This window comes from Hipposideros armiger, unplaced genomic scaffold (assembly GCF_001890085.2).
Source record: "Hipposideros armiger isolate ML-2016 unplaced genomic scaffold, ASM189008v1 scaffold_1422, whole genome shotgun sequence".
NCBI lineage: Eukaryota > Metazoa > Chordata > Mammalia > Chiroptera > Hipposideridae > Hipposideros > Hipposideros armiger.
Genome location: NW_017732772.1, coordinates 99,153 through 123,604, shown reverse-complemented (window position 1 = coordinate 123,604; position 24,452 = coordinate 99,153). Strand labels below are relative to the sequence as shown.

Below are 24,452 nucleotides of genomic sequence, written 5' to 3'. Positions count from 1 at the left end.
GTGCTTCTAAACCAGGGCATGGGTCAGACTGAGCTGAGGGAAAGAACATGGGGGGGAGGGAATCTAGCATGACTACTACTTTATAGTACATTATTCCCCTGTGGATAATTGTCTCTGAGCCGATTCACATTTCAGAAATACACAGTATTTATCTGAAAATAGATAAAAACAATGACTTTTTATAGGGTAAACAGGAATTATATTTCTCCCTTAACTCCATTCATAATTGTATGTTCAGCGAATATATTTTTAAGTAATTAAGTCTCTGTGAGGAACTATTTTAACAACATAACTATGATGGGAATTATAGAACTAACTGCAGGACATTGATCTATTTCAGGAACAAAATGTTGAGAAACTTATCTGATTGTCTTGTAATCTGTGTGATCTATCATAAACGGTAACGATATTTAATTTGAAGAGGTGCTAAATGCATGTATTCAAATTTCAGTGATTATCACACTAGAGGGTTTTAAAAACATAGATATTTTGAGTTTATAGTCCCAAAGGTTTTGCTCTTTAATTAATTATAAAACATTCTGTAAACATTTTGATAATAAAAACTGAGACTGAGAATCACAAAACGCTAATTCTTAGAGTTAAAATCTCCCTGCTCTAGAGTATACTAAACCTTGCTATTACTTCAAAGATGTCACAGAATTGCACCCTAGCTCCAATGAAAAAGATTGTGGATCACACTTACCTTATTTTTAATAAAGAACTAATGTAGTTTATTAAACATAATTTGTGTCCAGTACTGTAGCTTTAGTGAGGCAGTTGCCATCAGGGGAAGGGGGATTCCTGGGTCCCTAGCGGTGAGGTTGCCATCATCTTTTGAGTTTACCTCTTTGTTTTGGGAAGGTTACCAGCATGGGCTCTATAGTTACCAAAATTTAAGATAAGCTCCCTCCACTCTTCCTGAAGATAGATGGAAAAGCCTTATAATTGCATGCAAATGCGGTCTATTGGAAAGGTAAATGAGTGCTCTATTCTGTTATATAAATTGGAGTCAGCTTTCCCATGTCTGGGTTATTGAAAACAAAGAAATGGCTTTTCAAAAGGAGATTTTAATGGAAGAGTTGGAGCACAAAATCTACAAGGTGTTACATAATATTAAAAACCCTGGATCTGGAATTGGTCATGATTAAATAACCAGAGTCATGGGAACTACATTATGGGCCACTTTGATTGTTCCCCATGGTCCCTGGAGTCGTTCTTTGGCTGTGGTGTTGAGAAGTGGAGTCAGAGGAACGGTCCTCTCGTTCCTTCAGTCCCCATGTAGTCAGGAGCCAAGGCCTGTGGATCCTCTCTCTGAAATGCTTCTGAAATTGATCTACATTTTCATTTTCAGGGTCACTCTTAGTTCAACCCAGACCAGTCCAACTCTGACCCATTTCTCATTCTGCATTCCAAATAATCCTTTAAAAATGCAATCTAATCTATTCCTTTTCTTACTCCTTAGTCATTCAGTTGATCGACTTTTGAGTAGAGTTTTCATATGTTTAATACAGTTGACAATGTTAATTGTTGAGAGTACAGGCATTTCTGACATAATACAGTATATATGTTCCTGAAACTCTTTGTGTGCTGCAAAACTATGCACTAAAAATAAAAGAACTTATGGGAAGAAAATGTGTTAGGGTGAAACCAATCAACACTTATGAGCATTATCAAAAGCAATAACAACCCTTAAAAACATACTTATTAAAAAAAAGGTTGAATTCTAACGAATACTGCATTAGAGTAATTATAGGCCTATTTTAAGGGAAAAAAGGTGAAAATAGCTAGATGGAAGGTGAAAGTAGCTCCACATCCTGACCTCGGCCTGTCTTGTCTCTCATCACCACCACCTCTCCTTGACCCCATGCTCTGGCCAGACTGGAATTACCTCAGTTCCTAGAACATGACCAGGTCTGTCTTGGCCTCGGAGCATGCTGTTCTCTCTGCAACTCTCTTTACCTGGCTCAGGGCCATAGTTCAGCTCAGATGTCTCTTCCTCTCAGGACTGAGTATGGATGCGTGATTTGCACTCCTAGAGCACAATGTGCTTCCCATTTTTGTAGCACATGTCACCCTTGGGCTGATGGGTCAGAAATAGTTTCCCAGCTGGACTGGAAACTCCCTGAGGGCAGGTGATGTTCTTTACTCACTGCATCTAGAAGAATGCCTGATACATAGTAGCCATCCATACATATATGTTGAATAGAATGAAGAGTGAACGAACGAATAAATGAAGTAGAAGGCAATCCAGTATATCAAAGAATCTATGGGAGTGGATATTATGAAAAAGAAAATGCAAATGGCATGGAGAATTGAAGCATATTAAGAGCCAAAAGATCCTTGAGGTTTAACTTTTAGGAGCTCACTATTTCAATTTTGCAGGGAGGGTTTCAGTAACATAGTGGAAGCAAAAGTCAGAGAGTTGGAGACTTAGGAATAAATATTGTTTACGGAAGTGGACTCAGCACAGATCGCCTGATCTTACCAGAGTGTGACTATAAGGGGCAGCAGAGATCATGGCAAAGCCAGGGAGGAGTGAAGACCTGAGTCTGACCTTCTTCATTTGCTTGCCTTTTTCTTAATTTAGTACTGGAAAAACTTGGACATCCTCACCAGTTTTTCTACTATTACTTTGTCCTCCCTTCCTGATATATCACAGGGGGAAAGTCTATAAATATTTCCTACTGCAAAGTGAAAAGAAACACACTTTAAGAGTCTTGATTCGTGGGATTTTTATTTGATACTTTTTCAATTTTGAAAACTTTCTAGATTTTCAGTCTACCTGAAAATTAAACTGTTTTCTTGACATTTATTTATAAAAAAAAAATGGCTGTGACAGTTTGTACTGGAGTATGCAAACTTTATCCTTACTAAGGCAGTTTGTTTTGAAGTTCTTTCCTCCTTTCAGCTACTCTTAAAAATCTGGACTTTGGAATTTCATCTTAAAACACTTACCTCTCTTTAACCCCAGATTTGGACATGGCTAGGTGCTAGGTCTGATGCTGGACACGGATATAGGTATTTGCTTTGACTATGGAGACTTAATTCTTAGCCCACCGCCACTTCTGACTTCAAATCTGCCCTTTAATCTGCTGCTATAAAAGAGGCTTCCTGTGTCAGAGAGCATCTGTAGAGTGTTTTCCTCAGGTCTTTTTACATGTATTTAGAAAACACAATTTTTGTGCTTAATTGGCTCCTAGAGTTTAAATGATGGTGCTCCCCTTTACCCAAACAATGAGGCATCCTGGTTATTGATACAAGGTCACCAGTTGGGTCCTTATTCTCACCAAAGCAGTTAATCACTTACTAGTAAGAGGGAGAAGGCGTTCTGTATATTTGGAGGCTGTTTAATCATCAACTTTGGGAATGGCAAATATTTCTCCGAGTTTCTGAGAACATGCAACCCACTGCTTCCCAAGGCTTTGTCACCAAATTTATTACTTTAATTAACCTGTTTTTTCTTTACCATATTGCTGTCATTTCTACAACCAGCTATGCACTCAATGCAGCAAGCGATCAAGCTATTTGTGAGGTTACTGCTAACGTTATATGTGAAAAAAAATCACAGGTTGAGTTGAGGGACCTCTTCTTTATTCCTGAAAGGCAAACACAAGACAAACAGAGGTTTCCAAGGTACCGGCACTGCATGCATCTGTTTCATGGTGTAATTTCATCAGTTGAACAGATGAAGAATGCTAATTAGTTTGTTTATACATTTGTGATTTAATGAGACTAAACACTTAACTGATCTTGAAGTGAGCACAACTTGTTTCCTGTTGCTGTTTTTAGTTTGATAAAAAACAGTGCTAGATATATTTTCTGGACATTATAATACTGTACAATACAGGAGAATTTCAAGGAAGGTGGATTGGTCAGTTGTATCCTGCGGCAGTGAGATCGAATAGGAAGGTGAGAATAAAAATGTTGGGTTTAGAGACAAGGGTTGAAATCCATTTTTAACGAGAAGATTAAGCTAATGGAAGACTTTATCATACACTGTATTATATCAAACTCCTAAATCTAGTACTAAAATTCTAATATATACAAGAGTAACTTATTTTTGGAAGTGGTTCTGTATCTCCATTAGATTCTACCTATAGCCAGAATACTATTTTTTTTGCCTTCTCTTTTATTTTGAATACTCTTAAAAAATTCTAATTATTCTTCTAATTTCTTCTTATAATTGTTGTAGTTATATTTTGATACAATTGAAATCATGAGATTCAGTTAATACAGCTCTTCATCTTAAAAATTAACACAAAGTAATGATATAATTTTATACATAAGTGACTATTTAACATTATTATCTACTACACGCTCTTTTATTATTTTCATGTACAAAAGTGGATCCACTATATTTTGGGGGGTGGATGGGTAGAGGAGATGAGGAACTAACTAGCCCTATTGACAAAATTAAATTTGGATTAAAATGCTTCATTTAATTTGTTCAGCTTTTTACAAACAGGGGTCAGAAAACTACAACCTGTGGGCCAAATCTACAGCCTGTTTTTGCAAATAAAGTTTTACTGGAACACATCCATGCCCATTTCTTAGAACATCAGCTATGGCTGCTTTCGTACTGTAATGGCAGTATTGAGTCTTTGGTAGAGACCTGCAAAGCTGAAGATTTCTGATTTCTGGCCCTTTATGAAAGGTTTGCTGACCACTGATCTAAACCATACATGAGGACAGGAGTTAGTAAATAGTAAGAATTATACTGAGATGCATTAAGGCCTGAGAAACAAATATTCATGGAATTGAGTCTTAAAAGAAATATGGTTGAGAGCATTAAATTTTTAGGGCTTGCAGAATCCAAGTAGCCATTCCACCTATCATCAAATTACCTTTAGGTCATTCAGTAAGTAGCCTGCTGAGATAGGTAGCTCCTTATTCTATTCTGACAGAATATGTTTTCTGCCCATGAATATCTAAAATCTTCCTTGTATCTTCTTGAAAATTCATAAATTACATGTGACCACAGATTTGGAGTATGACTTTAAGTAAGAGAGAGTACTGTCAGCTTCTTCTGGCCTGTCAGCGCCCATAATTGTCACTCATGCTTAACATCCCATGATGCCCCAAGGGTTGTCAGATGTTGAAATTTAGCTTTATTTGTCCCATTTCAGAAAATGAATTGTCGCTTGTTCTAAACTTATTAGATAACTTATCTGTGACAAATTATAAGCTGTTGCTTATACATATTAAGGACATATTAAGAGCATTGAGGCACATAGAAAAAAAAAAAGAAATCACTGAACTCTAGTTGTAAAGGCTGTAAGGCTTTATCCTGCATGATTCAAATGCCACCAGCCAATGAGCAAAATAATTATGTTCTTGTTTGTTTTTTAATATAATCTTCTAAGCCCTATCTTTGTGTTAAACTAATCCTAGTTTATAAATTAAGCCTGATTATTTAGAAACTAGTGTAATTTGGTAACATGAGTTTGGGTTAATAGAAAACACATTGACTCTGCCGCCAGATGGACCTATCTTTAAACTCTAGTTCCGTCAATTTCTATCATTTCAAATGAAAGAAAATGACCTAAACTTTTAAGCTTATGGCTCATTGGGGATAATAATACCTGTATCATATGGTCACTATGAGGATTAAAAGATTCCTATGAGGCTTAAATGTAAATACAGGGTTGCCAGAACTGTGCCAGGAACATAATAGGGGGTAAGTAAACGTGGGTTATTCTCCATTCTTTTTTGACTTTTCAAAAATGGAAAATAGTTGGTGAACCCAGTTAATTAAGACCATTAGCATTGCTGATAAGCTGAACTCACAACCAGACAGTTCCAGTGGCAAACAACCAGTGAGAAAGGGGTTGTGAATTATATGAGGAGTCACAATCAGAACATCAACAAAAACCAAAGTACAAAGGGAGATCTGTGGGGATGGCCTCATGTACGATTTCAGTGGGTCTCTAGGAGGAGAGGTCTTCTAGGTTTACTCCAGTGCTGTCTAGAGTTGAATTCAGAGATCCCTGCAAATCCAATGGCATGTTTTTTAGGATCAGGGGTTCTTTGAGAAAATAGTATTTGCTTTTAATTGTGATGATGTTTTAAAATTATTTGACTGTTTATAGTGACAAGTATCTTTTGTAGTATTTATGTATTTATTTATTTATTTATTTTTATTTTTATTTTTATTTTTAGCTGAGCCATCCTGCCACCTGTTGGCAGCTCAGCGGCAGCTCAGCTTGGGCCAGGAATCAAACCGCTGTTGCTCAGAGCTCACACTCTTGAGTGAGCTTTTAAGCAACTGAGCCACTCGGTCGGCCCCCTGTAGTAATCATTTCAATTAATCTTTTTTTCATCTAAAAGTCAGTATTCCAGATCTGCATAAATTTGTACATTTATATATATATACATATATATATATATGTATATATATATATATGTATATATATGTATATATATATACATATATATATACAGTAAAACCTTGGATTGCGAGTGACTTGGTTTGTGAGTGTTCTGCAAGACTAGCAAACATTTCCAATACATTTTAATGTGGTAAATGAGTGATGTCTTGCAATATGAGTAGTTTGTTTCTGGAACGAATTATGCTCACAAACCAAGGAATTTATACACACACACACACACACATATGTGTATGTATGTTTCAAAACACTGGTTTATGCTATTCTGATTTATCAGAAATAAGAGCATGATGAGAACGTAGTAGAAGTAGCACTAATAAAACATAGATTTAGACTTGGCTTCTGTCTTAAAACCATAGTGTTTTCATTCCTGTAGAATCAAACTAGACCAAATGGGTTATAAAAATGGACATCAGTAGCTTGTGCTAATAAGGACACTTTGGAGAAAAACTGTCCTTATTATATTTATATTCTATTTGAAAAGTAGTAAAATATTAAAAGAAAGTGTTTTACTAGTTAACTAAAATGCACACATATTCAAGATCTTTACCAAATGTTCCATCCATTTTATAATTGACGTTTCCACCAGAATTTTTTTTTTTTTACTTGAAAATGCATTATGACTGTATAGTCTTTGCTTCTTCACACCTGGCTTTTTCTGTTTTCCTAAGAATACAAAGTCATTCCTCTTTCTGTTCTTTTTACTGCCCATAGACACCCTAGTCACCAGGGTCGTTGATCTGACAGTGGCTCCTGTTTGTCAGTCCCACATAAGAAGAATCGCTCATCAGGAGGGGATCCACAGTGAGCTGAGGCCACCGACGCCATGTTCTGTACGAAGTTGAAGGATCTCAAGATCACAGGGGAGTGTCCTTTCTCCTTACTGGCACCAGGGCAGGTTCCTAAAGAGCCAGCAGAGGAGGTAGCAGGAAGCTCAGAGAGCTGCCGAGCCACTCTGCCCATCTGTCAGGACGTTTCTGAGAAGGATGTACAAGGAAGTCTTCCTCAAAGAAAGACCAGTCGGAGCCGTGTCTATCTCCACACTTTGGCAGAGAGCATTTGCAAACTGATTTTCCCAAAGGTGAGTCCTCACCCTTTGGAGATTTTACTGCTATTTTGGAAATTGTTAAAGAATGTTTTTTCTAAGGAAAATGCCAGCACTTGCTTTCTCACTTTCAAGGCTATAATAGATGTAGACTATTTCCTGGAAACATATAAAAAATACCCCAAACATTCCTTTAAAACAATCATCTTCTTAAATTGTGTTTATCTTTAAATGTTTAAGATCTTGAATTGTCTTCAAATGGATCCTGCACTCCGACAAGCTTTATGATTTTGAGCAACTGCATAGCCCCCTTAGCCTCAGCCTTCTTATCTGAAAAACAATAACATTTCCTATGCCACAGAGTTTTAATGAGCACAAAGGGAAGTATTCCATAGCTCTTGCCATACCATAAGTGCCCAGTAGTTGTTAGCTACTATTTTAAAATTAAAAATCCTTGAAGAATAAATTATTTTCTGCAGTGTTTTTCCTTCTGATTCCTAAAAGCATCATGTATCATCCCCTGACAATTCGTTGAGGTGGGAAAATCTCCCTTACTGGTTCTGAGGCTGAAGTCTCCGATGAAGCCAGGCTTGACCTAGTCCCTTGGGTCAGAGTTATGGGCCTGTGGTTGCTAATATCTATGTGTTGTTAGCTCGGACATGTCTTGATTTCAGATCACATCTCTGTGATCTGCATAGCCTAATGCCATTTTGAGATATGGAACCCCTTCTGTTCATCCACCTTTACGAGAACTCTGGGGAGAGGGCATACACCTAGTTAGGTCAAATGTCTTAGGACTAGAAGGGGCAGAGAGAAAGCCCCTCTTCCCTTGCAGGGCTAAACAGAGCAGAAGCTGAAAGTCTTCATGATGTCTTCCTCCCTCTATCAGTGTTCAGTTTTATAGAAACTTACTTAACCTACTTTATCAATGTTTGGACATTGATATAATCAAACTCCAGCTATCATAATCCACTTTTTAATTGACTCAACACCAAAGCAGTGAGGAACACAGACTTGCTGACTTTTAAGACTGAAAGGAATTTCAGAGGGCATCCTGTTTCCCTCCCTAGAAGGACTAGAGGAGTTAAGGAACTTAACCAAAGTCACACAGTTTTTGAAGGGCAGAGCAAACAATTATTGCTGTCAGATAATATGGGATTGAGTGACTGAGAAAGAAGAGACTTGAATTGAAACTTGAAGCATGGATAAGTTAGAAACAGCAGAAAGTTGAAGGTACTTATTTCACATAGAACGTTAACACAAATGTACTTTGGTTATTGGCCTTTGAAATAGAAGTATTTAATTATTCTTGCCCTACTCTAGTCACTAGACAGTCAACTTTGGCTGGGATGAGAGATGTAGCCCTTGTTAGGGAGCTGGTTGGCATCACAGTCTGGGAAGTGGTTGGTATTCTCGTTTCCAAGGACAGAGTGAGGAGAGTGAGGTGCCCAGAGTTGAACAGATGGTGATGCTCGGGAAGTGGGAGAGCCTCCATGCTTCCCCAGAGCCTTGTCATTACCATGTTGGCTTCATCAGTTTGTTTGATAAATGTTGAATTCCTAAAGTAGAAATCAGACACATGTTGGAAGCTCTTTTAAAAACATTCTGAATACCAATATAAATGATATTTTACTTTTTGCTTTGTCTTTACTTAGAGCAATCTGTATTTGTTTACGAACTCATAGGAGTAATCATTAAGATTTGACTATACTGTCATATAGCAGACAGAGAAAGAAAAGCTATAAGAATTCTAACAGGCAGGAGGGGTACAATTGGCAGTGATCACTAGAAATCTTCTCCAACAAGTGAGGCCATTTGCCTTATAACAGTAAAAATCCTAACATTGGATACATTTGGACTGTGTAATAATAATCTAGATTACTTCATCATGTGTCCAAACATCTGCATGTCTTTAATTAAATAGCCTTTTTTTCTGATTGTATTTTAAGTGGACAGATTTAATTCATAGCATATTGTCTAGTTTCAGTTCTATCAGTAATCCAAAGAAAGAAACTCAAAACACCATTTGATAGCATCATAGTTCTTTTTAGATAATCAGATTTAACTCCCCAATTTATGTTTTTATGGGGGGCAAGTATTAAAATTAATTATCCTTAGCAAATTTAAAGTAGGAGGTATCATTCCAGAGTTGTGGAATAGTTGGGCTTAAACGGTCTTGTTGATCACCTAATGCAAACTTTTAATTTCCATTGAAGAAATCGAGGCATATAAAGTTAGGCCACTTGCTTTAAGTAAAAGAGACAACTGGAGAAATGCAAAGGTCTCAGCATTTCATTCATAATCCATTATTCATTATAATATTGTTTGCACATTTTTTTCATGGCTATTGCTCCCTGATAATTCTGTAGGCTGTCCAGGCATAGTGTCTTTAGGAGCTTGCTATATAGTATTAGCCACAGCTGTAGCACATCAGAACCCACTTACTGAATTGAATCAATTGAATCAAATATGCTTAAATAAAGGATATTACCCCAAGTCAAAGAACTCATGAGACTAAGAGGATCTGAGGAGAATCATGAATTCTCTAAATGCGTTCCAACATATTAGTTTGCAAGAAGAACAAAAGAAGCAGAATTATAATTTATCCTTATGAATTGAAATATCTTTGGTCTAGAAAGTCATTAAAACTATAAAAAAGTTGAAAATCAACTGAAATAGTTAAACCATACCAATGAAGTTCCATTCAGTGTTCATAGTAATATTGCATCAAATAGTGGTTTTACCTAAAGTATTAATATATAGTGTATTTGTGAAAAACGTAGTTGTTTTAACAATAAATACGTATCTATCCTTTATCAAGTCAAAAGATAATTGTTAAGTAAAGAGAAACAAACTTGGGAGCAAGTTTATTTACTTTTGGGGACAGGCGCCCCCTCTGTGAATCAGAAATTCCATGATCCACAACACTTCAGGATCTAAGGATTATGGATATAAGCAGAGCCCATTTTTCCAAAACACAAATGGAGGCTTTCCCAAATGAAAGGGAGTTTGAGTGCTAGGCCCTAAACATCTACAGGAGATTACTACACAATACTTATGTGTGTTGGATTCTGGGAAACTTATTTTAAAGAAAATGTTGGATTTAACCCTAATTCACCCTGCTAAACTAAAAATCAATATATGGACTTGTCGGGACGTAGAGTATCTGACCTTCCTAGAGCAGTCCTAATTGTATGTCACGAGGCCCTGAGGTTGGCCTTGTAGGACAAGCCTCACTTAACATTGAGTCCTGCCATTGCTTTATTGTGAACTTGTGTCATCCCAGGGTCTAGGTTCCGGATATATCCCAGGAGCTACAGAGCCAAGGCAGGCACCTCTGTGCACCAGTAGCCTTTACCAATAAATGTGTTGCCTGGAAAACTTATGGGGTTTGATTTTTTTTTGACCTGATAACAATTTTCCAGAGGATCAATGATATATAACAGTAGATACAAAAGTCTGTTAACATGTAATATCACCAGAATATGCCACTAAAGCTTTGCTAAAACTTCAGCCCTTTTTTTCTTTAGAAAAACAAGTTCTGAGTCCAAATGGAAAGTTAGGAACACATGTGTCCCACCAGCCCTAGTCTTGGGAAGAGGTACCATTTCTCTTCCCCTCTTCCCATGACAGCATTTACATTATGTGGAAAGCTCCAGAAAAAGAAGTTCATGGGGACAGTGTGAAGGACATGACAGGCTGAGAAGGACCTTGATTGAAAAGGGTAAAGAGTGCACCTGAGGGTTTAATCAGAGGTGGGAAGCAAGAGACTGATGTCTCTACTAGCACTTGGGAGGAGGAGGAAACAGTCCTTTGGTGGCAGAACTAGAGGGCTTTTCTTTTCTCCTTGCCCATCAAAAGTTCTTGGTCAGAGCAGCAATTGGTATATAAACATATCTAATTCAAATTATTTTAAATCGGAAACAAGCTAAATGTATTTGTAAACAAGCTCAAAGAGTAACAACTCTTACCTGGCTCTGTCACTTCACTGATGTCATTTTATACATTAAGCTTTCAAGACTGGACCTCTGACAGGGAGTGTCACTCACTCACTCATTAATTCCAGCCATATGTATTGAGCATCCCCTATGGCTGTGAACTGTTCTAGGTGCTGGATATTTAGTGGTGAACAAAACAGGTGTTCCCTTCCCTTTTGGAGTTTCCACTCTAGTGGAGGAGATGATGATAATAATAATGATAATAATGATAATGATAATAATAATAATAATGGCAGGTGACAAATGCAGGAAGGCAAAGTGAGAGCTCATGCACAAAGGCAATGACACTCATTTTATTGATGACCCTTTGGCCCATATGGGTATGTTTTGCAGGAAGAAAGAACTCACAGCAACCCGTGGTTTCATGGGTTTTAATCCACCTGAATATGCAGCTGTCAGTAATGGCAGAGTAACTTTCTATGAAGCAAAAACACCCTTGAGAAATTGAAGCTTTTCCAGCACCCTGGCTGATTCATCTCATTTACAGGCTCCAACTAAACATTCCTCTTTTCTTTACATAAGACTGCTGAGAAACATGCCTATATCTTCCTTCCCAAATATGTTCCCCATCTGCCAGGCATCCTGCCCTTTGCCACCACACAGGTCCCCAGGACCTTGCTTAGAGTCTGCCCACTACAGAAATCTCCTGCCAATGTTTCTTTCATCCTGAGACAGACGTATCTTGCCTCTCCTTATCAGAACAGAGAAGTTGTTCTACATAGTAAACTTAAGTTTTCTTTTATTTCTTTTTGGCCCTTGCATTTTCTTTCAGTAAATTTCAGTTCTCTTTTCTAAGCTCTATAATGTACATTAAAGCAGAAAGTTCTTTTCAGACCTTATTTCATTAAAATAGAAGATTGGTCTATTTTGCTGAACTCTACTGCCTCATTCGACCAGTGGAAACTCTAAGAGAGATATAAATAGTTGTTAAGGAGAAAGGAATTTCTCAGCTTGGAACATAGCCAGAAAAATTTTCACTTTCCTCTGGGTAATCTACAGAAAGAGTCAATGGTTATATATACACGTGTAGATGCATACGATTTTTATATGGAATGCCAAAAAATTGGCATCACTTTTTACCAATGCCCTACATTCCCTTATTAACTAGTTAGAGACCTCAACCTATTAAGGAAGATTAATAGATAGTCAACAAGTATTTAAAAGTATGGAGGCTTATATTATATACAACTATCTTGCGGTACAGGAAAATTCATGAAATCCTCAGAAACTAGTGAAAGAGAGTAAAACTGTAAGTATTTGGTAAAGAATTTCAGTTCCAAGAAAAGAAATTAGTACAAGTTAGGGCAAATCCAAGATTTGTTTCAAATTAATGATCAACTGATCTTGGTAACAGATTGGATTTAAAGGATAAAAGAAAGGGGAAAAACAGATGATCTCCAGAGTTTTCTTGACCAGGAGACATAAGTGATGCCTGAAGCACTAATATGAATTTGTAGGTAAGGCTGAGAGTCACTGATGTGCTGGGTTTGTGAAAAGAATCAGGAGTTGCTTGGCTCAAGGAGCCATGCTGAAATTGGAGTACTGGCAGCGCATCCAGGGGGATTTCCTGACCCGGAGGAAGTGATGCCCAGGATTCATTCATGGAAGACCTGATGTTACCAAACTGGAGTCTTCTGTTTGGGTTCCAACTCAACTTGACCTTGTTCTGTGGCTGTCAGAGAGCACCAGCCAAGGGCAAAACCTGTGGGCCATAGCCCACATCTAAACTCAAATGAATCTGAGCTCATGGTTTCTTCTCAGGTTTGGAAAAACCCATGGAACAATCAATCTCACTTTCCAAAGTGTAAATTCATGACACTTATTATTCATTCAAGTATAGATGTATCTGCTTCTTCCCAAGAAACTTTCAGGATGAACATTTAAAATATAGCTTCAAGTAAATTTCAGTGAAGGGAATGTTTAAAACTTTTCTTTTCAATTTTCAGTTCGAGCAGCTGAATCTTGCACTTCAGAGAACACTGGCAAAACACAAAATAAAAGAAAGCAGGTAAATTAAACCGCTTTAATTGTGTGAACTTCCTGTTATCATCTCTGATACTACTACTAATAACCAACACTTACTGAAAGTATGAATGTATTTGGAATCATTATGGTATGCCAGAAACTGGACTAAGTGTTTTAGCTGCCATGAATCTGAAAGTAAGTGCATTTATTGTATATATTTTGCATATCACTAAGCTCGAGTTTATATAAAATGTTGAGGAGTTCATAGGGGTTTAGGAAAAGGCAAACTAAGTTTCCAACCTGACTTTTCAAAGCCCATGATTTTAACCATGTTGCCATGTACTGCTGCGTTAACAAACTCCCATAGGCCTCTTTCCTACTAAAGGGTAATTTCTAAAATATTTAACAGGTAAGGCATGGATCCCAGACAATCAGTACAGACTCCTTGCCTGAAGGGTATGCTAAAAGGCTGGAGCAGGGTCCCAGTGATACCTCTTCCTTGCTATTGTCTCTCTCCCGCCCAGGTTAAACTTTTAGCTGTTGTAACAGGAGGTGAGATGGAAGAAGGATCAAGGTGGGTGAATGGGGAGCTTGGGGCAGCAGCCATGTATTAATCCTTAGGGGCGTCTTTCAGTATTTTCACAGCTAGTGTGGTTATACTGGTGTGCACTGGCTGACTATCAGTTCCATGTATACTTTTTCTTGTACTCTGTCTTTGAAATTTTCTTTAAGAAAGCTTTCTGTAGAGGCTTAATATATAAGGTACTTTTTTAAAAAAAAATCTGATTTATAGAGTTAGTTTTTCAAATATATGTTGGCGTAGTTACTGCTGGTGAATAACTCGATTTGACCTTGTTTTTGATTCCTTGAAATCTCAAGGATTATTTCATCTGTAAATGATAGAATAAATAGTTCAAACGTGCAGAATTCAACATTGACATTTTGCAAACCAGTGCAATTGTCAGGACTATTTTATAAATTCATTCATCTCTTTACTACCCATGAGTGAATAATCCATTCTGTGGATTATCTGTGCTTCATTTTCCTTGCTGTCAAACTTGTCCCAGGCTGCAGGCAGCAGGCTGCCAAGAGGGGGTCACAGACGGGGCCCAGAGGAGAGAGTGTGAATCCATGTGTCTGACAGAAGCTTTGTTTACACGGGTGATATGAAAAGCATTCCAGAGCTCCTCTGACCTTAATTCTCAGTCACACCGATAAGATACCCACACGTCATTGCAGCCGTGCTACTGTGTCTGTCTGCTTAAGTCCTTGGCAGCCAGTTGGCTCAAAATTTATTCTCAGGGCTTTGTGTTCTGAAATATTCCTAAACTAGAGGCAGGCATTCTGTTAGGTTGGGTTCCCAGCAGTGTATCTCTTCTAAAAATCTCAAAACTAAAAAAAAAGAAAAAAGATTTTATTTGGAAATCTTAAAAAATCTTTTACCACTTCCCTGGTTTCTTAAAGAACTGATCATACTTTTAAATTGTCCTAATCGTAAGAGTCAGTTATTGAAATAAGATGAGAGCCCATTTTTCTCATAAGAGTGCCTGCTGATATGCCAAATGGCTTCTCTCTGCTTTGCTTTTTCTGTTCTTGTGTATGTTCTTTGTTTCTGGGTTCGTTTATTTTTCCCCCATCTTCTTTGTGGCAAGGCAGCTGCCATTTCTATTGCTCTTATTTTGCCAGCTGCTGAACACACCTTAACTCCTTTTTAGACTGCTTGTGATCTTATGTGACTTGAAAAGCAAAAACAAACAAAAATAATATATTGAACTGTCCTTAAGTTTTAGTACAGCCATTCTGATACTTCTCTAGGTCGGTTGCACATTGAGTTTTTGCTTTGTTTCTTTTTCTGGGCCCTTTTGTTCATCATATGTATTAACTCATGGCTGGTGTGTGTGTACAATGCATAGACGTTTACTGGTGCACAAAGAAGCTTACATTTCCTTTTTTTAAAAGATTTTATTGGGGAATGGGGGGAACAGCATTGGGGAATTGGGGAAGGGGAACAGACAAGTTGCTGTCGTTTTGTTCTTCAGTCTAGTTGTGGAGGATGTCGCTTCACTGGCCCATGTTGGTATTATCATTGCGCCCTTCCCGGGTGAGGCAGTCACTCACTGGCCATTGGGCGGCCGCTCACGGCAGCTCACAAAAGCGCACGCCAGCTGCCGACCAGCCCCACTGCAGCCTACGCCATCGCCGGTGACTCATGGCAGCCCAGCTCCAGGTCAAGCTGTTGTTCACCATCTTAGCTATAGAGGGTGCAGTGTCACTGGCCCTGATGTGGGATCCAAACCAGGGCTCTGCTGCTCAGAGCTGGCGTCCCAAGCCAACTCCTAACCAATGCACCACTCGGCCCACCCACACTTCCTTTTTTTATTTTGAAGAGACAGATAAGGAACTTACTTTGAATTGCACTGTGTATCATTTGGACTCACTAAGCTCTGCTCACATCTCATATCCCGGGTGCTGGGAGTTGGCAGAATTGTAGTTCTCTGAGCAGATTTGCTCTCATTCTTTAGCAAGAAACAGAAATTGCTTAAATGAAAAAAAGCAAATCTAAGGACTTATTCATATAAAATAATATATATCAAGGGGTTTGGTGATGGATAGAGACTAGACTTTGGGTGGTGACCCCACGACATAGTACACAGGTGTTGTATTATAAGGACATACACCTGAAACTTATATGTTATTATTAACTAATGTCGCCTTAATAAATTTATATATATATATATATATATATATATATATATATATATATTTCAAGGGGTTTGGGGATCTCTAGAGTCAAACTAGATATTACTGTATAGTGATCCCCAACCAATTTAGATAAGAAAATATTCCCACTGAATATTTTAAATAATTATAAACAATATACCCTTATGTGATAAAGTAGTAGACTGAGCAATTTTCTTCCTTGAAAATATTTCCTTTTGAAACTCCTCTGCATGTATCATGTTTTATTAAAATCTGTTTAAAATTTTGGGTTTATGCCTGTTTGTGAACTTGGCTTGTCTAATGGTAAACTAAACCACTAACAGACCTTGGGTGTCTTTTAATATGCTTCTACAATTTGGAAAATTTGCTCATAATCAAGTCATCGCTGTAAGAAATCATCAAAAAACAATTAGGCAGACATGAATCAACAAGTTGTCCAGTTGAAATTACCAGAGCTTTCTATCAATTAAAATGTATGCTATTACATTATAAACTTCTATGCTATAGAAACCAGTACAGTAATTGAATAAAGAATAGATTTCTTTAGTTACTCATTTTTATACAAGATCAAGGATAAAAGTTTAATGATGCCTGAGTGTTAAGTATCTAGAACCTAAAACTCAAAAGCAGGATATGCTTACAATGTATTTGCTTTAGGAAAAAAAATATAGTGATAGCTAAAAGTGAAATCCATCAGAATGTAGGTGTTTCTTCTTGGTTGGGTTATCAGAAAAGCCTGGCTGCTTTATTATCATCTCTCTCTAGGCCATTTCACACTCCTGGTTCCCTGCCAGTGCAGACCTCTATAATATAGCCTATGTATAGTTAAAAGGTAAGTACACATCATAAAAAATGATGAAACACTCCTTATCAGGTGTATTTGGGAGTTTTCTAGTGTTGTTGTTTTGGGTCGTGCATGTCACTGCTCCTTTCCAGTAAACTTGACAGCCAAGAGTTACCGTAACAGAAAAGGTAATTTAAATCATTCTCTGTCATTTCTGTATGTTATAATCTGAAGTGGTGGCATTCATTTGTCAGTTCATAATTTAAATATTGAAATAATTTCAGAAAACCTGTGGAAAGAGAAGACTTTGAAAAAATAATTGCAGACCAAGCTCTTGCAGCAGGTAATAGAATTGTTTAAGTATATGCTATTAGGAAATACTTACACAACTAATATTTTACCTGTAAACTGATATTTTCTATTAGTAGAAAATACTTACCTGCAAAACTAATATTTTCTCCTAAAATATTTGCATTTATTTTTTGGTGACTTCCATTGTGAAGTGTTCAATGTTATATATTGTGTTAGTATAGCGACTAACTCTTTTTCATACTATATATTTTTGTTTGACCTAAAACATTTTCTCTTCTTATAATATTTATTTGCTGAGAAGTAAATAAGACTGCATGGGAAACTGAATCATAGACATTTACATGCTTGGTCTTGAAGTTAACTAAGTATTCCTCATTTATGAATAAAAAATCCTAGTCAACAAAGTAAAATAAATGATTTTTTTAAATGTTGGAAATAATCATGGGAAAAAGAGTTCACAATGTTCTCATATTAATTAGTTTAGGGAGACAAGTAAATGAGTAAATTTGTCATACTGATCTTTGCAAAGTTTGAGTACATGGACCAATAGGCTAAATTTTTCTAAAAGTTCAAGATATTAAGAATTTAATAATAATAATAACAACAACAATAATAATAGTGGTGATGATGGCTAACTTATATTGAACCCTGCCTAGAAGCCAGGCACTATCATCAACATCATCACCCACACATCACAACAGTGCTACGAAGAGGGCAGTATTGTTTTTCCTAAGTTACAGATGAGAAAAATGTAATACACAGAGTTTAAAGAAGAAAGGTGGATAGGGAAGAAGTTGTAGAAAATATAATAAATAATATATTCCAAACACATATTCATTCAAGTAACATTAAACAACAAGAATGGTATTTTACTCAGAAAAATACAACAAAAACTGTTTTGTATCAACTGTAAAGAAAAATGAAAAAAATTGAGTTTCACGACCAGTGATTTCAAATTAATTCCGGTATCTGAAGCTTATACTCCTGGAGGCCCTGCCAGGGAGGGGGACAGTACCCCTTCATCAAGATGTACGGGTTTTATTGCTAACAAAGTGGGAGAGCTTTCTTTGCAATGGACATGATCCTATAATTCCCATTGCTCTTTCATAGTTAAGTTTAAGGGAGATAAAAAAGCCGTATGTTATACTCAATTGATCATTCTATTTTAACTAACTGATTTGGGATTTTTAGTCAGAGTTTCCAGAATTTTAGTAACAAATCTATGTAGATAATTTGAATGTAGGTGGTTAATTTGGGTTGGAATTCTTATTACCATATATAAAGGAAAATGAATAATCAAATAAAACAATGTTAAAAATAGTAGCTCTACCAAGATGAGATATTTGATATGGCAGAAAATGTATTATATGCTTTCAGGCATTCCTGTGGAGATCATCAAAGAATCTCTAGGTGAAGAGCTTTTTAAAATGTGTTATGAGGAAGATGAACACATCCTGGGCGTGGTTGGAGGAACCCTCAAAGATTTTTTAAACAGCTTCAGCACCCTTCTGAAACAGAGCAGCCACTGCCAAGAAGCAGAAAAGAAGGGCAGGCTCGAAGACGCCTCCATTCTCTGCCTGGATAAAGACCATGATTTCTTAAACGTTTACTATTTCTTCCCGAAGAGGGTCACGTCCCTGATTCTTCCCGGCGTCATTAAGGCAGCTGCTCACATCTTGTACGAAACCGAAGTGGAGGTGTCATTAGTGCCTTCCTGCTTCTGTAACGATGGCAGCGAGTTTGTTAATCAGCCCTATTTGTTATACTCCGTTCATGTCAAAAGCACCAAACCATCCCTGTCCCCAGGCAAACCCCAGTCCTCGCTGGTCATTCCCGCTTCTCTCTTCTGTAAGACGTTTCCATTCCATTTCATGTTTGACAAAGAGATGACAATTCTGCAATTCGGCAATGGCATCAGGAGACTGATGAACAGGAGAGACTTTCAAGGAAAGCCTAATTTTGAAGAGTATTTTGAGATTCTGACGCCAAAAATCAGCCAAACGTTTAGCGGAATCATGACTATGTTGAATATGCAATTTGTGGTTCGTGTGAGGAGATGGGACAATTCTGTGAAGAAATCTTCAAGGGTAAGTGCAGCAACATAACAGTATTTTGAATATGAAATAAATTATTTTGTATTTAGGGACGAGAAACAACAACAAAAAAAAGATACAGATCACTTCAAGGGTTTTGATAAAACATGTATGTTCAAAAAAATTCTAAAGTACTTTTAAGGTTGGAATAAATTTAAACCAAGATCCTTTCTGAATTTATTTGCTTGCTTACTTGACCCATTTCTTCACAAATATTTACTGAAAGTAGTTTATCTTTTTTCAATCATCATGGAATAGCTGACTTAATTTGGAATATAAGAGGTATTGTTCTATAATAAACAACAACCACTTGTTCCTTATAGGACTTAAGTGGATTTTTAAATCAGTATTTAATAGACATGGAAAAAATCAGTAACTTGTTTAACTGTTAGAGAATGTGGAGGGAAAGGTTTCTGTCATCTCATGATAGAGAACTTTGGTAATTATTTAGTCTTAGGAAAGAAAGTTTGCTACATCACAGTTGATAGTACAAGCAAAACAACAGAGAAGCTTATGATGTGTATAACTTTTAGACATACATACCCCCAGCAGAAGCACTGTTTGTTCCCCAAAATGAAAACAGTTTTATTACTTTTTATCGTAAAAAATATAGAGCTAAATGTTTTTTAAAAAGGGTAATATTTAAAGATGTCCATTTCAGCTAAAAAAAATAAAAAACATTAATTATACACTTTTTTTTAAAGATTTTTATTGGGGAACTGGGGGGATGGGAACAGTGCTGGAGAATTGGGGACAGGGGAACAGACAAGTTGCTGTCGTTTTTGTTCTTCAGTCTAGTTGTGGAGGACGTTGCTTCACTGGCCCAAGCTGGCACTATCATTGCGCTCTTCCCAGGTGAGGCAGATCAGTCGCCGGCATCTAGATGGCCGCTCATGCTGGCTGCTGGCCGCTCACGCTGGCTGCTGGCTACAGATGGTAGCCCATGGCAACCCACTGCCACAGGGGCTGCAGCCTACACCGTCGCTGGCGACTCACGGCAGCCCAGCTCCAGGTTGAGCTGTTGTTCAGCATCTTAGCTGTGGAGGGCAGTGTCACTGGCCCTCATATGTGGGATCCAAACCGGGGCCCTCTGGCATCCCAAGCCAGTTCTTAACCATCGCGCCACTCGGCCGGCCCTAATTATACACATTTTTGTTGAAACAAAAAAAAATACTATTTATAACTTCATTTTTATTAATACACGATATATATTTTAGATATATTCCATGTCATTAGATATAGGTCTATTGCACTTTCAAGGGCTGTGTAGTATCCCATTGTAAGGTTGTCCTCTATGTAACTGTCTGCTGTTGAGGGACATGGAGGCTGCTTCTGAACCTTTGCTGCAGTGAACACATATATGCATGTCTGTCCGCACTCATTCAAGTAAATCTTGTGATGCAACATGATCACCTAAAGCCTCACCCCTCTCCAGACTCCTTGGTACACTCTTCCTGCTGGCTGTTAATATCAAAAGGATGTAGTAACAAAAGCATCCTCATGACACTTAGTGAGAAAAGCCTTCAAGCAAGAACTTTTTGCACAGCTCATTGAAATTTATGTGTAGAGTATACTCCAATGTATTTTTCAAATAGCTGCATGCATTTTGGAACTCATAGTGAGTTGGAACTATTGTTCCAGCTTAGAGAAAGCATATCATTCTTTGTCAGCAGGTAGCAAAAAAATCAAGTTTAAATACAAAGGGATTATTAGTGTATCTACTTCCTCTGTTTTGTCTCAAGAAGGTGTTGGAAACTTGAATAAACCATAACAATCGGCTGTCCTTTGTTTCACAGGTTATGGACCTTAAAGGCCAAATGATCTACATCATTGAATCCAGTGCGATCTTGTTCCTGGGGTCACCCTGTGTGGACAGGTTAGAAGATTTTACAGGACGAGGGCTCTACCTCTCAGACATTCCGATTCACAATGCACTGAGGGATGTGGTCTTGATAGGAGAACAGGCCAGAGCGCAAGATGGCCTGAAGAAGAGGCTGGGCAAACTGAAGGCCACCCTTGAGCAAGCCCACCAAGCCCTGGAGGAAGAGAAGAAGAAAACAGTGGACCTTCTTTGCTCTATATTTCCCTGCGAGGTTGCACAGCAGCTGTGGCAAGGGCAAGTCGTACAAGCGAAGAAGTTCAGTAATGTCACCATGCTTTTCTCAGACATTGTTGGGTTCACTGCCATCTGCTCCCAGTGCTCCCCGCTGCAGGTCATCACCATGCTCAATGCGCTCTACACACGCTTTGACCAGCAGTGCGGCGAGCTGGATGTCTATAAGGTAAGGGTGGAGCAGGGCGATGCCCATTTTCCAGGCAAAAGCCCCTGAGAAACAGCACTGCAGCTAGGACCTGAGTTACGATGCAAATGAAAGGCTTTCCTCGTCAGGGCCATCCTGAGAGCCACATCCTGAGAGCAGGCACTGTGCATCAGTCACATGGGTGTTCTCCAGCCAGAAAGAGCTATGAATCTGCTCAGAAACAGAGAGGATTATTCCGTGAAAGGACTGACACATTGCTTTCTCAAAGACTAGGCATAGAATGGTGGGATGATTCACTGGGTAGAGGATGAGTATAGGACGCATGATAAGTTAAAGTTTAAATGTCAGTGATCACTATGTTGTTTTGTACACTTGAAACTAAAAACAAAAAACAAAAAACAAAAAAATAGAGCCAATGAACTTGACTCTTGACTGTGGAAACTGAATTGAGTTATTAAGCATGAGATCATTCAAAGTGTGGCTGTACAAGGAAAACTTATCCTTTGTTTTGGGTCCATAAAAGTAAAGAAACCGGATTATTCAAATTGTATTTCAATACATTAGTTCAATAGAGAGTTAACATGACAATTTTCATGGCCAATTAACAGAAATCTAAATTATTTACAGAGGGCATTATTATGGAGAGGCCGAGAGCAGAGAGGCCTGAATAAGAGAGATCTTTCTTCAAATCTTATCTCTACCTGACTTGCTTAATAAACTGAGAAAGTTAACCTGTCTCATTTCTGAAACAGGGAAAATATTATGCACCCAGAGAATTTGTATGCATGAATAACATACAATATGTCTCATAATCTTTATGAACCAGATTGTTATAAATATTATGGTAAATAATATCTGTTATGCATCAGACAACAGGATTTTTTGAGTTCCTGTGATGTACCAGGCATCTTTCTAGCCACTGGAAATGCACAGTGATTGTCCCTAACTCAAAATAAGTTATTAAAAAAAAAGAAACAGTAACTATTATCAATAAAAGTACTAGTGAATAGATTTCATGTTCTGATTCTTTAGATGTAAGACATATTTTTTACTGATTTTAAGTATTTTGCATTGTTTTAGATACCACCATTAAGAATAAAACATGCTTCTCGTTTGTGTGGCTTGAATTATCTCTTAATTGGCCACATAACAATCTGGCATTTCCAAGCTTAACCCAGCACAGAATAGATAAATGATTGAGGAAGAAACAAAAATTATTTGTGGGACTACATAAGCCCCTGTTTTTTTTTCCAATGTAGATGTTAGAAATGAAAAAGCAAAACAAAACAAAACCTTTTAAAAATTTCTAACAGGAAATTCCAGACAGAACTATGATCCCTTGGGACAAAAATAGGCTCATGTATAATTACAGATAAAATAATTGGCTTCAGTTAGGTTAAGCCTGATGGCCTCTTGTGGAATCTACTGTATTTATTTGTAGACAGTTTCTATCTAAGAATGTCTCCTGTCTCAGAATTGTGAGAAGGAAGCCTTGCTCTCTTTGCCTACTGCTGTGATCGATAGCAGAATTGGTAGTCCTCTTCTACAAATTTCAAATTGCTTATTCCCATCAAGTGTTCAGAATCTAGCCTCCTTACTACAAAGATGGCAGCCACAGAGTCCCCCGATGAACTCAGCTGCCGTGCGAGCTAGTAAATCACCTTCTTTACCAATCCTTATTTTCACCTTCTCTTCACTTCTGATTTTGCATGAAAACACCGGAGATAGATGTAAATCAATAAAGAAGGGTCTTAACCATAAAATAAATTTAAGATATACAGAATGTATAATCATAGGCTGGCCTATAGGTGTCACGGCTTCTAAGAAATAGTCAAGCTTACTTATTCCAGGACCTGAGTATACAAGGACTTTATTTAATTTCATTTTCTGTCTTTCAATCTTTTGGTCATCTGTTTGTGTCAGTAATTTATCTATCCATTGTTTTAGCAAATACCTACTGCTCATCCAGCAGTTGCCAGCATGGGTGGGCATGATCCCTGTGAGAAGAGTTCACGTGGGAGGGGAGTGGAGGGGTGGCAGTCACAAATGCTAGATTTCCTCGTGACATGATGAAGGCCCCATTTGACTCAAGTCTGTACAAGGTGCTACAATAGCACAGAGAATAGGTGCCTAACTCCAAGTTGGGGTGAGAGTACCGCTTCTAAGTAGTCACATTTATTGGGCGACTGTGACATCTTAGCCTTTATGTTAAGCACTTCTTATGTATCCATTACCGAGGAAATGCCTGATGTTAGGCATTGCTGCCTGGCCCATTCATTGGTGAATATACTGGGCACTGCTGATACAGGAGTTAATAAAATAGACAAACTCAGAGAGCTATGTTCTACTGGGGGAAAGAAGGACAATCAACAGATAAGTAAATTTATAGTATTCCAGGTGGTATAATATTCTGGAAGGAGTATAAAGCAGGTTAAGGGGAGAAGGGCAGAGGATGGGGGTGATTACTATTTTGTAGAGGGTGGTTGGGATAGACCTTTCTCGTAAGGTGATGTTTCAGCAGAGGCTGAACAAAATGAGGGGCAAGGCTATCTGCAGGAAGCTGATTCCAGGCAATGGACTAGCAAGTGGGAGAATACCTGGTATGTTTGAAGGGAAGCAGGAGGCCAGTGGCTTTAGGTCAAAGTGAGCAGGGGAGGGGTCGAGGAAATAAAGGCGGGGATTAGCAGAGAGGCAGGCCAAGGAGAGCTTTGGGTGTGTTACAAGGGGGCTTCAGCATTTATTCCGAGTGAAATGGGAAATGACTGAAAGTTTGTGTCTCCTTCTCACCTCCATTTCTCCACACTGGAAGCTTTGGGTAAGAAGAGTGAGATGATCTGATAAGTTACAATAAATATTTAGAGGAGAAGAAAAATGCAACTATTATTAA

The 24,452-nt window shown here is 37.9% G+C and overlaps 1 protein-coding gene across 4 annotated transcripts in view; it reads left to right on the top strand.

Moving 5' to 3' along the window:
* Nucleotides 1-24,452, top strand: part of GUCY1A1 (guanylate cyclase 1 soluble subunit alpha 1) — a 53,660-nt gene that overhangs the window by 21,088 nt on the left and 8,120 nt on the right. For all 4 annotated transcript variants that reach the window (XM_019633864.1, XM_019633863.1, XM_019633865.1 and 1 more), the window contains 5 exons: nt 7,101-7,467; nt 13,376-13,437; nt 17,184-17,242; nt 18,589-19,298; nt 21,101-21,586. In XM_019633864.1, coding sequence (XP_019489409.1) covers nt 7,213-7,467; nt 13,376-13,437; nt 17,184-17,242; nt 18,589-19,298; nt 21,101-21,586 — 1,572 coding nt within the window. In that variant the 5' untranslated portion in view covers nt 7,101-7,212. The remainder of the gene's footprint in view (nt 1-7,100; nt 7,468-13,375; nt 13,438-17,183; nt 17,243-18,588; nt 19,299-21,100; nt 21,587-24,452) is intronic.